Source organism: Trachypithecus francoisi, unplaced genomic scaffold, assembly GCF_009764315.1.
Source record: "Trachypithecus francoisi isolate TF-2019V2 unplaced genomic scaffold, Tfra_2.0 Lachesis_group2, whole genome shotgun sequence".
In the NCBI taxonomy this organism is placed as follows: domain Eukaryota; kingdom Metazoa; phylum Chordata; class Mammalia; order Primates; family Cercopithecidae; genus Trachypithecus; species Trachypithecus francoisi.
In genome coordinates, this window is record NW_022681465.1 from 151,306,413 (window position 1) to 151,322,377 (window position 15,965).

Below are 15,965 nucleotides of genomic sequence, written 5' to 3' on the forward strand. Positions count from 1 at the left end.
TTCAGGTAATTTAAGATCTAAATGTGCGGCCGGGCGCGGTGGCTCAAGCCTGTAATCCCAGCACTTTGGGAGGCCGAGACGGGCGGATCATGAGGTCAGGAGATCGAGACTCATCCTGGCTAACATGGTGAAACCCCGTCTCTACTAAAAAATACAAAAACTAGCCGGGCGAGGTGGCGGGCGCCTGTAGTCCCAGCTACTCGGGAGGCTGAGACAGGAGAATGGCATAAACCCGGGAGGCGGAGCTTGCAGTGAGCTGAGATCCGGACACTGCACTCCAGCCTGGGCGACAGAGCGAGACTCCGTCTCAAAAAAAAAAAAAAAAAAAAAAAAGATCTAAATGTGCAAGTTAAAACAAGAAAGCTTCTGGAACTACAGCGACCACTAAACAGATGTGGTTATTTAAGCTTAAATTAAATAAAATTAGTAACATTAAAAATTGAGTAGCCCAGTTTCACTAGCCACATTTCAAGTGCTTGGTAGCTACACATCCCATATATGCAGATAGAGAAAATTTATAACATGTCAAAAAGTTCTATTGGTTAGCAATGTTATAGAAGAAAACACGGGAATGTATCTTCATGACTTTCTTTTTTTTTTTTTTTTGAGATGGAGTCTAGCCTTGTCACCCAGGCTGGAGTGCAGTGACACGATCTCGGCTCACTGCAAGCTCTGCCTCCCAGGTTCAAGCAATTCTCCTGCCTCAGGCTCCCGAGTAGCTGGGACTACAGAGGCCCGCCATTACACCCGGCTAATTTTTCTTTTTGTATTTTTAGTAGAGATGGGGTTTCACCTTGTTAGCCAGGATGGTCTCGATCTCCTGACCTCGTGATCCGCCTGCCTCGGCCTCCCAAAGTGCTGGGACTACAGGCATCAGCCACCGCGCCCAGCCATCTTCATGACTTTGAAGCAGGATATGTTTTCTTTAAAGGGATAGAAAGAATACGAAATAAAAAAGACAACATTGGCTGGGCATGGTGGCTCAGGCCTCTAATCCCAGAACTTTGGGAGGCCAAGGCGGGTGGATCACTTAAGGTCAGGAGTTCGAGACCAGCCTGGCCAACATGGTGAAACCCTGTCTCTACTAAAAATATAAAAATTAGCCAGGTGTGGTGGCGGGCGCCTGTAATCCCAGCTACTCGGGAGATTGAGGTAGGAGAATCTCTTCAACCCGGGAAGCAGAGATTGCAGTGAGCCAAGATCATATTACTTTACTCCAGCCTGGGCAACAGAATGAGACTCCATCTCAAAAAAAAAAAAAAAAAAGACAATATTGATAAATTTGAGCTCATTAATTGCTAATCAAAAGACACCATTAAGAAGTATGGAATATGTCTAAATACTATACTACTATGAAATAGTCTCAAATTTATATTTTTAAGAGAAAAAATCAAAGGGGTAAGAATGTGTATTGTATGGAACAGTAGATTTAGACTTCTCTAAATATATTTTGTTTTATAAGTTTATTTTGGAGCCATGTAAGTATTTCACATAATTATAAAAGAAAATTAAAATTTAAAAAGCAAGCCCAAAATTTGAAAGCAACTTGAAACAAGCCTAACTCTGCATCTGGCTGGTGGCTTAACTACACAGAGAGGAACTTTTCCAAGATACTTTAAAACACGATAATTTGACTGTACATGCCTACTGGGCATTTGTAAGGATGTGCCTTATAAATGAAAAGAATGACAAAAACTTAAACTGTAACAGTATCATATTATTTCTGTAGTGCTGAAATTGTTTTCTAAGTCCATTATTTGAGTCCTGTGGATTAACAAATGAGTAATTCTGTTGATGTAAATGAAAACTGGGATTTGAGGTATGGGAGAAATACCAAGGTAAGACTGATAAAGTTAAGTAAAAACCTTGGAGTGCTGAACTTGAATTAGATTAGTATAAACATGTGATGTATTTTATCTTTTAAAAAATGGACATCCCTTAGCTCAGTAACTGAAAATACCTAGAAACACCAACTGACCCAGCAGCAATAAGCACACCTATTGTTGAGATTACATCTCTAAGTATCATCTTTCATGAAAAATAAGTGAAAGCTCTTTGAAAAATGGCTGATTCTGGGAAAGGAAATGTACAAGATAATCTGAACATCTTGTAATACCAGAAATCAAGGAAGCATTCAAAAGACTACTAAGACTCACGTGGAAAGGACTCAGGGTGTTATCACTGGGGAAAAGTGGATGACGAGCACATGGGATCTCTCTGTACTAGTTTTGCAACTTTATGTGAATCTATAATTATTCCAAAATAAAATGTTTAAAACAAGATACACAAACACACTTAAAAAGACTCAGGAGCAAAGTTGAACAGTTCCCAACTTGGCAAAGTTAGCATAATTTGATCATTAAAAAGATAAGAATTGCCATGGATTGAGCCATATCAAATATGTTTAAGTCAATGAGTTTATAATGACACCTAAAAAAGGCCTTGGTCTTTTTTGTAAGATGGTCAGAATCAATTCATTATTTTGAATACTGCTAAACAAAGGGAAAGAATCAAACATTTATCCTGCCTTTCCTATGTGAACTGTACTTCAGGGTAATCAAATAGTTGAAGACCCATTACAGAAATGTTACAATTAATAAAAAAAGAAGAAATGATAGTAGAATTAGAATGGTGGTTCTCAAAGTGTGGTCTATGGACCCTTTCGGTGTCCATGAGGTGAAAATACTTTTCAAAATAATGTTAAAACATTATTTGTATTTTTCACTATATTTACACTTGCATTGATAATGCAAAAGCATTGGTGGGTAAAGCTGGGCACCATAGAAGGAGTCAAGACAGTGGCTCCACACTGTACTAGTGGTTATTACATTCATAATTGGACATTTGCAGTAAGAAAAATACCAGTAAGAATGCCCTTAGTGAAGCACTGACTATTATTAATTTTGATAAATCTCCACAATTAAGTACAAATCTTTTAAATATTTTGTATAAGGAAACAGAAATGAAAAGTATGTTTAAAGTTCTTCTGTTGTACACTGAAGTATAAACATATAAGGAAGGAAATTAATAAAATATGAAAATTAATAAAATAGAAAGCAAATACACAAGAAGAGAACCCAAACACCAAAGTTAGCCTTGGAAAGACTAACATCATTAATAAACTACTTCCAAGTCTAGTCAAGAAAAATGACAGGTGACACTAACACCCGGATTCAAAAGGGAAACATCACTACAGATCCTGCAGATGTGAAAAAAAGCCACAACAGGACATTATAAACAACTTTATGCCAAAATATTCAAAAGTACAGATAAAACTAACATATATCTGAAAAAATGAAATGTACAGGAATGAAATAAGAGCAATAAAAATACAAAGAAATTTGATCTCAATTAAAATTTTAGGTACAGAGAGCTTCACTAGTGAATTCTACCAAATATTTAAGAACGCTATTATCACCAATCTCAGCAAACGTGTCCAAGGAATAGAAAAAAAATGTAAGAGAGAGAGAGAGTGACAGAGATAGAGACAAGATTTCCAACTTGATTAACAGGGCCAGCCTAACCTTGATACCAAACACTAACAAGAAAAGAAAAAGACAAATCAACCTAAAAATCCACTATTAAGACCTCTTAATTAGTTGTTTTTATTTTATATGAACATTATTTTGAGTTTAAACAAAACAGCTAGTCTTTGCTTAACAGTTCTAAAGAATAACCATTATGTGTTTGAATTCAGAGTACATTTTGAAGGTATGTCATTAGCGTGCCCCTGTGAACACAGAATATCTGTAGATGGTAACCAGATGGCTCTAGGAACAGCCAAGGAATTTGGGATGGGTTAGAAATAAAGTGTTTATCTTTCTCTACAGCACAGGAGAATATGAGATTGCATATTTATTTCTAGATTCCAAAACAAGTTCCAAATGAATATATAATAACCTTTGTGTTTATAGTCCTTTCTTTTTCATAAATGCAGTATAAGAGACATGTAATTTATTTATATCCTGAACCATTATCTTACTCCATCATTAAAACTGGGAACAAAATGAGTGGCTAGCTACCTTTATTATTTAGCTTTGCTTCTTAAGAACAATCCTTACCAACAAATTCCTTACTTCCCATAATACTTTAGTCAGGATCCTGGACTGTAATCCACATTCACTTGAAGTTCTGCCAAATGTTAATATTTCTGATATTCGTATGACACGCATTTGAGCATTGTAAAAACCTTTCAGCAATTTAGTCCACCTTCATTCCAACCTAGCTAAGTGAATTTAGTTGTTGAAATATTATTTTTTCCCTCAACTGAAAATATTGAAGACAACAAAAGTCAATAGGTCACTAACGTTATGAGACACATTGTCAGTACTTTCCCACTTATATGTTTCCAGGGTATTGTTTTTCCCTTATGTCCACTCAAATTATGTTCTTTTTCTTTCCTTTTTACTGGTTTGAGGGTCTGCATTATACAAAATTATTATGTTGTCTACATGAGTTTTTAAATTTGAATATATTTCATATGTCATGCAAACATGCAAACTTCCTTAGTTTCATCATTCTAAAGTTTCGGGGCTTTTTTTTGTTTTTTTGTTTTTTTGCTTTTTGTTTTTTTTGTTTTGTTTTTTTTTTTTTTTGTTTTTTTTTTTGAGACGGAGTCTCGCTCTGCCGCCCAGGCTGGAGGTGCAGTAGCGTGATCTCGGCTCACTGCAAGCTCCACCTCCCGGGTTCACGCCATTCTCCTGGCTCAGCCTCCCGAGTAGCTGGGACTACAGGCGCCCGCCACCACGCCCGGCTAATGTTTTGTACTTTTTTTTTTTTAGTAGAGACGGTGTTTCACCTTGTTAGCCAGGATGGTCTCTATCTCCTGACCTCGTGATCTGCCTGCCTCGGCCTCCCAAAGTGCTGGGATTACAGGCGTGAGCCACCGCGCCCGGCCTCATCATTCTAAAGTTTTTAAAAGTGTGGTTATCAGCTTCAAAGTCAAAATAGATACACAAAACATCTAATTACCCTATGGGAGAGTCTACTTGTGGAATGTATGTTAAATAAAGCACCTTGAATGCCATAAACATTCTACTACTGTTAACAAATGACACTGCAAAGAGGAGATGCCCTATTTCCTATATACCCTGGCAAAAAAGAAGATGCTTTAATTCCAGGTAACAATACACCAATATAACATTGGTATGTTCAAACTATGCATAATTTTCTTGTGGAAATTTAATAAGGCCAGTTGTACGGTAAGTATTTCATGCATTTTTGCTACATTAATATATTTATACCTTTAAAAATTATCAATGCAATCAGTTTTTAATAAGTAGAAATTTATATTTCGGAGGTACCATCTTAGATACCATTCTAAAAAATTTAAATTGCCCATCAAGAATGTTAACAGAAAAAGCAGAGATGAGGTACACAATGTCTAGTTGTTATACAGTCAGTGGATCAATTTTGTTTATATCTTAAATATCATCAATTGGAAATATAGAGATAAAATATAGATATAAAACACCATGTTTTCCTGAATTTCTTAAACTGATCATTTTACATAGTATTATAAGCTATGTTAATATATACTGTAAACTTACTGTAAACTAAAATGAAAGAACTTAGAATTTGAACAAAATATAAACACCTATGCATCAACATGATTCTATAAGACTCAGACACACATTATAATCATTGTTAAATGTCATGCTTTTCAAATGATTTGAAATAAAATGAAAGCAATATTTTATTTCTAAAATTCTATTGTTATTAAGGCATTCAGGATACTATGACAAGAATTCTTTTCTAAAGAATTAAGATCAGATCAATAGGTAATTGAACAGGAAGAAGTAAATAACAAATGCCTTTGTGAATTACAAATACCCCATATTTATAGAAGTTATTTTATTCATGTTTTTATGAATCATACTTCATTTATTTAGAAGGAAATATCCAGCCCACAACAATTATTAGCAGACCAATGAGCTACCTAAAAAGCAAAATATCAACAATGATGGAAAAAGATTGTTCAACTGAATGAATGGGATGGTACAATATTCCTGCACATATGAACAGTATATCTCTATTATTTTGTTAATCATATGAGTTTAAAAATTTGGTTTGAAAGTTTTTTTTCCTCTGTTATTTCCTACACTTTTCCTTTTAAATCGCTAATTTTCCTTCTAACTTCTAGATTAATCGGCCTTCCTATCGCTTACTTATATTTCCTTTCTAGTCTAGTGAAAATGTGTTTCTAAAAAAAATTCCTCACTCCCAAACTTTATAGCCATTACTGGTATTCTCATCTCTTTTTGTTACAGAAAGCAATGAAATAAAAGAAATAAATAGTGAAATTTCTTGGTAGAAAAAATGTTCACATATTAAGTGCTCTGATACCTGAAATATTAGCATTGTTGCACACCAATTTTCTTCCCTAAAATTAACTGAGATTCTATTAAATAGTATCCACTGCAAATTTCACAATGTAATGATGAGCACACCTATTAATTCCTTTGTCATCTATAGAACTGGACTCATACTTAGTCCCAGACACGGCATTGAAGTTTTTCATGCTAGCTCTAGAACCAGAAAATTCCTCTGTTATGTTATTAGTGTATGTCATGAGGAAGAAAATACTCATTGAAACAGTACATTTGAAAGTGACCTTTAAGCTATTAACCACATAAACACATCTAAAGTAGAAAAGTAAGTTAAAGTTTTTCCCTCTGTGTTGAACAGTGTTACCATCCAATACATATACACACATATTTATTCATTCAGTCAGCATTTACTAAGCATATCTTATATGCTGGATTCTATTATATCGTGACAGTATTAAGTATGGAAAATTTTAACATATGTAAATTTATTTTATTTGCAGCTGCCATCGTTACTTGAGGAAAAAAAACTTACAAACCACTTTTCCCCTTATTGCCTAGAATAAGTAAAACAAGGAATGCTTCATTTTCCTCCCTTAATTTCTACACACCTCCTTCTTTTGCATCTAGGATTTCTATGAGAAGTCAAAAAGTAATAATGTAGAATTGCTTCAGAATGTTATCCTAACTGCACTCAAGAAGTTTGAGGGCCAGCTGCAGTGGCTCATGCCTATAACCCCAGCACTTTGGGAGGCCTAGGTGGGAGGATCACTTGAGGCTAGGAGTTTAAGACCAGCCTAGGCAGCATAGTGAGACCCCTGTCTCAAAATAAAAAAAGTTTTGAAATGCCAAGGGCCACTAACAGATAAATTGAAGTATTTGAATCACTTAACTTTTATTAGATACATTACTCTCAAATATGATATTTACTTATTTGTTAAGTGTATTTGTCCTCTAAAATAAAAGAAATTAAATCCAAGTTGAATGGACTTTGGATGGTAAGTGCACCTTTGAACACATAAATATTTCTGACATAAAAATTACTTATCTTTCCTCTTTGTAAAATATTATCAATAGAAACACAAAACAAAAGGTTGTCAAGTCCTATATCCAACAATATGATCTCCTATCAGTATAAATAGATGTTATGAGACAGGCTTACAATTTCTGTATACTTACAAAACTCTGCTATGGAGCTATTAGCTATGTTTTAGGGTGCATTCCCAAAGAAGACACCTTCACCAAAATGGTATTCATGAAAAGTACAGGCTAGAGAATACACTGTTTTTTATTACATGATGTATCATATTAAAGATCCAACTAAATCTGTGATCTCTATCACAAAGCCTTCTCTGACTTCTTCCTCCCCCTCAGATGTTCTCTTATGTTCCCTGTCTCCCTTCTTTTAACCCCCATTATAATTTATTTTTATATCTTTTGTGGTTGTCATCTTTTAATAATGCATTGCAATAGTTTAAGTAAATGTCTCACCTTCCATATTATATTCATATTAAGCAGACTCTTACATATCTTTCATTCTTCAGTTTAAATATTAGAATGCCTTACATATCTGTTGCTTATAAAATATTTTGGTACTTTATTTTTAATTTTAGACCTTCATGCCATATTACTTTTATTGTTCTTAAATAGGTTTTAATTTTTACCCTTGTTTCTCAAAAATAAACTATAAGTCCCTTGAGGCCTAGGACAATCTTCTAATACTTCTATACTTTCAGATTTCTTGGCACAGGAAGTGCTAAGAAGGAGCGTTTAATTCAATTGATGAAATGTTGTGAAAGGCTTATCTAACAAATATTTCAGAACACAGCTAGCAGCCATCTCCTGGTCAAAGGAATCAAATTCCATAAAATTTGCTTACCATGGCATTGACATTAGCGTGATCCCCTTTCCTATTCCGAATCTGAATACAGGATATTGGCAAATTCAGTCCTACTCCAGTGGCAAGATTTCGCAGGTCAGCAGCATTGTACTCCCCACGCAGCAGCAAACTGTTATTATCAGAACCAAGTCCCAGAGAGGCCCGATAGAGATAAGTCTGAGAAAGTCTCTCAACTGTAGTGACATCTACGGTGGCTGATGTCATGCAAGGATTTGAAACCATCTTCCTTCCATACCTCAGATCCTCTGTAGAGCGACAGCAGCTCTGAGGGCAACAACCTGGGCTCTGGTGCAACTTGGTACACACCAAGAAAAGTAAGCACCCCAGAAATAAAAAGGAAATACAAGCCAAGGCAATTACTAAATACAAGTTCTGGGCAGAAAGCTGCCCTCCTCGTTCCCAGACATCTTCAAAGTCTGGAAGTAACTGAGGAACAGAGTTGCTCAACAGCACACCCAGAGTGACAGAGGAGGAAAGTGGTGGGTCTCCATGGTCCCGAACCACTACCACCACGCTCTGCTTAACTGCATCAGTGGGAAGAACTAAACGAGCAGTACGGAGCTCACCTATATTGGCTGAAATTCTAAACAGACTAGAGTCAGACGCCCGGGAGATGTGGTAGGAAAGCCAGGCATTAGAACCACTGTCTGCATCCTCTGCTACTACTTTTGTGACCAAGTGTCCAGTCCTGGCAGAGCGGGGCACAATTTCCACAGGGACAGAACCATTTCTGGGCAAGGGAAACAAGATAACTGGATAATTATCATTCCTATCTACCACAAACAAGTTTATAGTCACTGTTGCACTTCGGGGAGGAATGCCACCATCCCGGCCTTCTACTTGGAAGTGAAACCCCCTGAGCTGCTCAAAGTCAAAGGAAGTTTTGGCAGTGATAGCCCCACTGGATAATTCTACTGCCACCAAGCTAGAGGCTGGTGGCCCTTCAGAGATAACATCCAACAGCTCATAAGAGACAAGGCCATTCTTCCCCAGGTCGGGGTCCTGGGCAAACACTTGGCCTAGAGAGGCCCCAGGGCCATTGTTTTCAGCAACGAAAAGTTCCTGCTGTGGTTGAGGAAAGCTTGGTGTATTGTCATTCACATCAGCAACTGACACAGTGATTGTCCTTCGGGTGCTAAGTGGGGGTGAGCCACTATCTGAGGCCGTGATCAGGACTTGGTATTCACTGATCTGTTCCCGGTCCAGGGGCCCATCAATCAGCAGGCTGTAGTAGTTGTCAAAGGAAGCCGTCAGCTGAAAAGGGCCTCCACTAGACATGCCACAAATGACCCTACCATTAGAACCAAGGTCTTCATCCTTTACACTGAAGAGAGCAATCACTGTGCCAGGAGCAGCGTCCTCCGGTACTGGGTTCGAAAGAGTCATGAAGTCTAGTTCGGGGGCATGATCGTTCACGTCAGTCACCTCCACCAGCAGTTTAGCGGTGCTAGCTAAACCAAAGACACCTTCGTCCCTTGCTTCAATGTATGCCTCCAAGAGCGTTTCCGGCGGACCTAGTGAAGCAGCTACTTGCACCTCTCCACTTTTAGGGTGCACATGAAAGCGGTGTCGCAACTCTGCTTGCGTGCTATTGCTTAAGGAGTATCGGACTTCCCCATTGGACCCTTCATCTGGATCCAAGGCTTGAACTCGGAATAACACAGTCCCATTGGGTGCAGTCTCTGGAACCTTGGTGCGGTATACGGAGCGCTCAAATACAGGCGCGTTGTCATTTGTGTCCACCACAATGATGGTGACTTGTGCGTCTCCTGAGCGGGCAGGTAGCCCGCCGTCCCGAGCTGTAAGCACCAGCAGGTGGGTGGCGCGCTGTTCGCGATCCAGTGCTTTCTCCAACACCAACTCCGGGTATTCGCTGCCGTCAACCCGCGATCCCATGTCCAGGCGAAAGTGCTGACTGGGGCTTAGGCTGTAGCTTAGTATCCCATTGCTTCCCTCGTCGTCATCTTGGGCATTCGGGAGAGTAAAGCGGGCTCCGGGCGTCAGGAACTCGGGGATGTGCAGCTGCACGTCGCCGGCAGGAAAGAGAGGTGAGTTGTCATTGGTGTCCAGGACGTGAACTCGAATCTTGTGCAGCTCCAGCGGGTCCTCGAGCACCAGGTCGTAGGTCAAGACGCAGGCAGCTTTGCCCCTGCACAGCCGCTCGCGGTCCGCCGGTTCTCTGACCACCAAGTTGCCGCTGGCTAGGTCCACCCTGAAGTAGAGCTCGCGGTGGCTGGAAAGGAAGCGAAAGTTCCGCGAGGGCAGAGCGGCCGCTGGCAGCCTCAAGTCCGCGGCGACATTGCCTACAGCTACGCCCCGCTCCGTCTCCTCCAGCACTGAGTACTCGAGCTGTCCCGCGGCAGCGCCGCAGGAAACCCACAAACATAGAACTGCCACCCCCCAGCCCACCATCCTCCCTCTGGGCGTCCACGTTCCACCAACAGGCTATACCAACAGTGACCCAGGACCATGCTCCGGACTCCTGGAGAGCACAAGCCGCGGGGAAGAGCACGCTCCTGCCGGCCGTCACTGCTGCGGGCTAGATACTCAGCGACCGCCGACGTTGCCGTTCCCGAACGCCGGCAGTGCCCGGGCTGGCCAGCTGGGAGCCGGGCTTGCTAGGCTGGAGGCTGGGTAGCCGTCTGGGAAAGCGGAGCCGGCCGAGTGTTGAGGAGCGCAGCGCCGCCTAGGGGTGCAGAGACGAGGCTGCCGGCCCAGGCGCGAGAGGTGCTGTCTCCAGCAGCAGCGGGCTGGGGTCTCGCCCACAGCGCTGGCCGCGGGCGCAGGGCGGAGCCTGGGAGACGCCCCGAGACACTAACTCGTCTCTGCTTAAACGGTGTTTTCTAGGACAACGCCCTGAGGCTGCCTGGATCTTAACCTCCACAACCTCTGCCTGCAGACTGCTGGTAACTGAGGCTGAGCCCCGCTGAGCTCCTCCTGCCACCCTTTGGGAGCCGCCCGTCGTATCTGGACGCTCTGATCCCTGCGTACCTCTCCCGCGGAGAGGGCGGGACTCCGCGTGGAGCTGCCGGGCGGAGGCGGCGAGAGGCGGGACCGTGAACGTGAGCGACCACACCTTTTAGGCTTAAGGAAACAGGAGCCGCCCAAAACAAGTGCTGCGGGGCTTTCTGCGTTGGATCCTGCTGCGGAACTTTCCGCGCTGGGTCCTGCTGCGGGTTGAAGTCTGTCCTGCACCATCTTGTATCCCAGGAGCCGCCAAGAGTGCAATAGAGACGACAAGGAGGGGAAGAAGGTTGGGGAATAGTGTCCGCATCAAACTGCCTCCGGACTCTGGTTTTTCGAGGCAGCGGAGTCAGTGAGCTCAAGGCTGTTTTGTGTGATAGCAGTTTCTCTTTCTCCAAGAGGCTCTATTTGGGAGTGCTTTGCAAACGGCCCTTGAGGATCTGGGTGAAAGAGGAGGTTATAAACCAGTCAATACCAATAACTAGAAACTCAAAGACTTGACGACCCGTCCCCAAAGAGGACGCGAGAAGAAGGGGAGGGAAAAGTACTAAGATACTCATCAGAGTTTGACCAGGAAACTACTCTGTACACCTTCTTTCTGTAAATATTTAGAAAACACCATGAGGCGGGATAAGAATAGGCTAGATACCCATCCTTTCTCCAGTCTCGCTTTTTTTTTTTCTTATTATTATACTTTAAGTACTAGAGTACATGTGCACAACGTACAGGTTTGTTACATATATATACGTGTGCCATGTTGGTGTGCTGCACCCATTAACTCGTCACTTACATTAGGTATTTCTCCTCGCTTTTAATTTGGTCTTCTGCATGGATATTGGGACAGTGATAAGTTCTGTGAGAAACATCTCCGAGCCAAAACTGATACACCCAAATTCTGCCTAACATCCTACAGCCAGTTCCTTTCCCTAAGAAGGAGGCAAGCCAAAAGGAGACTCACTGACTATTGACTCTTAAGCACTAAATTCCTCATTCAAATCCTTCTCTTAATACAGTTGCAATATGTTCAAAGCCCCGATAATGAAAAATTTGGAAGGCAAAACCTGAACACAGATCAAGAATTAAAGTTTCCAGGACATATTTTCTGGTAGAAACCTCCCTAAAAGTATCGATAATTATTGAAGGTGGGTGATGGTACATTGGGGTCAATTACACAATTCTCTCAACTTTTGTGTATGTTTCAAATTTTTTTCCCTCCCTCCCTCCTGCTTTCCTTCCTTCCTTCCTTCTTTCCTTCCTTCCTTCCTTCCTTCCTTCCTTCCTTCCTTCCTTCCGAGATGGGAGTATTGCTTTGTTGTCCAGTCTGGTCTCAAACGCCTGTGCTCAAGCCATCCTTCCATCTCAGCTCAGCCTCCTAAAGTGCTAGGATTACAGACATGAGCCAATGCACTCACTCTGCATTTTTTTTTAACTTTTTTTTTTTTTTTTTTTTTTTTGAGACAGGGTCTCGCTCTGTCACCCAGGCTGGAGTGCAGTGGCGCGATCTCGGCTCCCTGCAACCTCCCCCTCCCAGGTTCAAGCGATTCTCTTGCCTCAGCCTCCCAAGTAGCTAGGACTATAGGCGCGCACCACCACGCTTGGCTAATTTTTGTATTTTTATTAGAGACGGGTTTCACCATGTTGATCAAGCTGGTCTCCAACTCCTGACCTCAAGTGATCCGCCGGCCTTGGCCTCCCAAAGTGTTGGGATTGCTGGCGCGAGCCCCGCACCACCTCTCTTGACATCAGCCTGCATATTTCTATAATATTTAAACATATTTTAAAATTGCTGATTAAAATGGTGGGGAGAGGGGTAGCTCTGGTATTCTCTTTTTAACATTAAGAGTGGGATTGATAACTCCAGTGTTCTACTAAAAACCAGTTACCTCCCTGAACACACAAACCCATTCCTTATCTCTTCCAGGGAACTAGAAAGGGCACACTATGATATAAGGCAATGTAAGTAGTAAATACCCCCTGGCTAGTTTACCTTTTTGAATTAAGAAATCAAAAAAATCATTGACACCAAGTCTCAGATAAAATTAAAGGAGGAACGATGTCAGCCTATTAGGTAGAGTCAAAAGTACAGACCTCATCAGATCTCACCAAGATGCAAAACAGCCCATAAAAATTGAACTTATTCTTCACCAAATTTCAAAATTAAAACTAATTTTCTGCTTCAGTGCCAGAGATTAAGATTTACATTTCTACAGTTAGCTGCTAAGCAAGCTAACTGCTTTGGAATGAAAATTTATTCTTTCTGCCTTAAACAAATGAAATACAACTGTAAAGATGTACCCAACTTTTAGGCCCCTTACTTTTAGGTCTTCAGCCAAGCCTCCAATTATACCAGGTTTAGAAATTCTGAGCAGCATCTAGAGGGATAGTATTTGTGGATATACATTAGGGCATGAGGAAAAAGGAAAAATGCATACAGAGAACAGCATGGGAAATCTTCACAGAAACTCCTCCTTCACACGCTTCTCAGATTTTTGGCTTCCCTTTTTCCATTTCTCTATTTAAACTGCCACTGACGTCTATTTTCAGAAGATTTCATTTGTGGAAAGAATGAAGAAAGCATCCACCCAGTAGGATTTGTCCCACCATACGCCTCCTTAACTTTTGGCATAACATTACATTCTTATTCAAGTAAACTGGGATTTGTGAGAAAGCAACATTTAAGAGAGAAGGATATTCCAAAGATAAGGGAGGCTAAAGATTTTTGCCTTTTGGATAAAATGACCAGATAAACATTAAAATTATGAATTAACAAAACTTCTCTTTAGCAGGACCTTTCATTGCTGATATTTCATTTTGTCCTTTTTTTGAGGCAGAATCTCACTTCATCGTCCAGGCTGGAGTGCAGTGGTGTGAAGATGGCTCACTGCAGCCCCTACTTCTCTGGGCTCAGGTGATCCTCCCACCACAGCTTCCCAAGTAGCCAGGATTACAGGCACACACCGCCACATCCAACTAATTTTTAAAAATATTTTGTAAAGACAGGGTCCCACTATGTTGCCCAGACTGATCTTGAACACCTAGGCCAAGCACCCTCATGCCCAGCTAATTTTTTTTTACTTTTTGTAAAAAAAAAAAAGTAAAAGTACTTTTTTTACTTTTTACCTGTTGCCCAGCTGGTTTCAAACTCCTGGGCTCAAATGATCCTTTCACCTTAGCCTCCCAAATTGCTGCAGTAGATGTGAGATACTGCATCTGACCAAAAATTTATCTTTCTATAATTTTTTTTTTATATTTCACCTTCAAAATGTGACCCTACAAACTTAAAATCATACTCCCATTGGTCAAATAAGTGCTGACATGAGGAGACCTAGCTCTTTTATTCTAAATACTACACATGTAGTAATAGAGTGCAAAACTGCAGTCCAACAACCATTCTTATAGCCCACCTGTTTTCCTTGATATGCCATTGGCTAAAGACAAACTAGACTTCCACTGCTGGAAGTAAAAGTCTGAAGTTTATTTGCATCTCAAAATTTTTTCTTGAATGATGTCTTTGGATTTTTTCCCCCTTATCTATGTATTTGGTCTCTTTGAAGATATCTACTAGTAGTATGTTGTTTCTCCTTTTTCTGTATTCCAAAGCTATAGCTTTCCCTCCAATTCTTTTAAATTCTTTATTCTTTTCCACTTTTTTTTCTCAAACTTGTCACCTGTTTCTTTTTGTTCTTGACTGTATGGAAGCAGAGACTGTTCACTTTTTTACTGCTTGCAGTATAGCCATATTTACTGTTTGATGGAATGGCTTATGTGTGCCATAGTTTTAATATATCTTCAACTGATGAAAACTGGCGGCTGCAGGGCAACTTGTCATCCCAACTTTTCTCCTTACCTTGCCACATCCTTAGGTTCAATCTTGAAATAATGGTGCATCTGCTCACTATCAGATTTAGTCCTGCCTTCTCTCCTATTTTGTGTTGACAAATAGGATTATGAGAGAGTCCTGCCTTTAGCCTCTGTACCTAGATCTTCTTGTTCCAAAACTAGGAGTCATTGGTTTTGCATCTCAGTGAGAATCACTACTCTAGAAAACACCAATCTGCCAGCCCTTTCCAAGATCTCCAGTGAAAGGCATCCTCTCCTAGCATTTTCATATCTTGGTCCAATCTTCATGGCACTTAGTAGCTTATCTTCATGTACATCATGGTTGAGGTTCAAATGTTTTACAGAGTTTCATCAAAGATGTGACTTTATTTTTTTGTCTGCTGTACTTTTTGTTGTTTTTGATGAGTTTCATGGAGGATAAGAGACATTTAAATATGCATTTTCTTTTATCTATATTTGGTAGAAATACCACTTTTTGCTTAGTGGGATTTCTACACTTTGAAGGTATGTGGGAAAGTTACAATCTTTATACTTATTTTTTAAACTAATCATTTTATTGAACTCTTTTTTAGGTCTATATTGGTTCTCTGGGATTTTACAAGTGTAAAATTATATTGACTGTAAGTTTTATCATGTAACATGTATTTATCCTCCTTTCTAAAATCTTATATATATACTGTATAGATACACGGATATCTATAAATATATATATGTATAGATATTCACATATATATAGTATCTTGTGTTATCTAGAACATCCAAGTCAGTACTGAATAGTAGCCAAGAAGTGTCCTGTTATGTTTATAATTTTTATGGGAGTAATTCTTGTGCTTACTGTTTAAAATTGAGGTGGCCAGTGTTTGATGATAACTGTCAAATTTTTATTAAAGTCCCTTAAAATAGCTACCATAGTGATGATCTGATGATATGTTTCT

At 40.2% G+C, this 15,965-nt stretch overlaps 2 protein-coding genes across 4 annotated transcripts in view; both read right to left on the bottom strand.

Moving 5' to 3' along the window:
* LOC117065729 (protocadherin alpha-C2) overlaps positions 1 to 15,965 on the bottom strand; it is a 161,997-nt gene that overhangs the window by 75,985 nt on the left and 70,047 nt on the right. The gene's annotated exons all lie outside the window — the stretch shown is intronic.
* On the bottom strand, positions 7,911 to 10,808 carry PCDHAC1 (protocadherin alpha subfamily C, 1). Its single transcript, XM_033180922.1, has one exon. The coding sequence runs from the start codon at positions 10,636 to 10,638 to the stop codon at positions 8,182 to 8,184; it is 2,457 nt and encodes an 818-aa protein (XP_033036813.1). The 5' UTR covers positions 10,639 to 10,808; the 3' UTR covers positions 7,911 to 8,181.

Bases quoted from the DNA above. Each gene is read 5' to 3' on its own strand.
- PCDHAC1 (XM_033180922.1), bottom strand. From the start codon at position 10,638: ATGGTGGGCTGGGGGGTGGCAGTTCTATGTTTGTGGGTTTCCTGCGGC.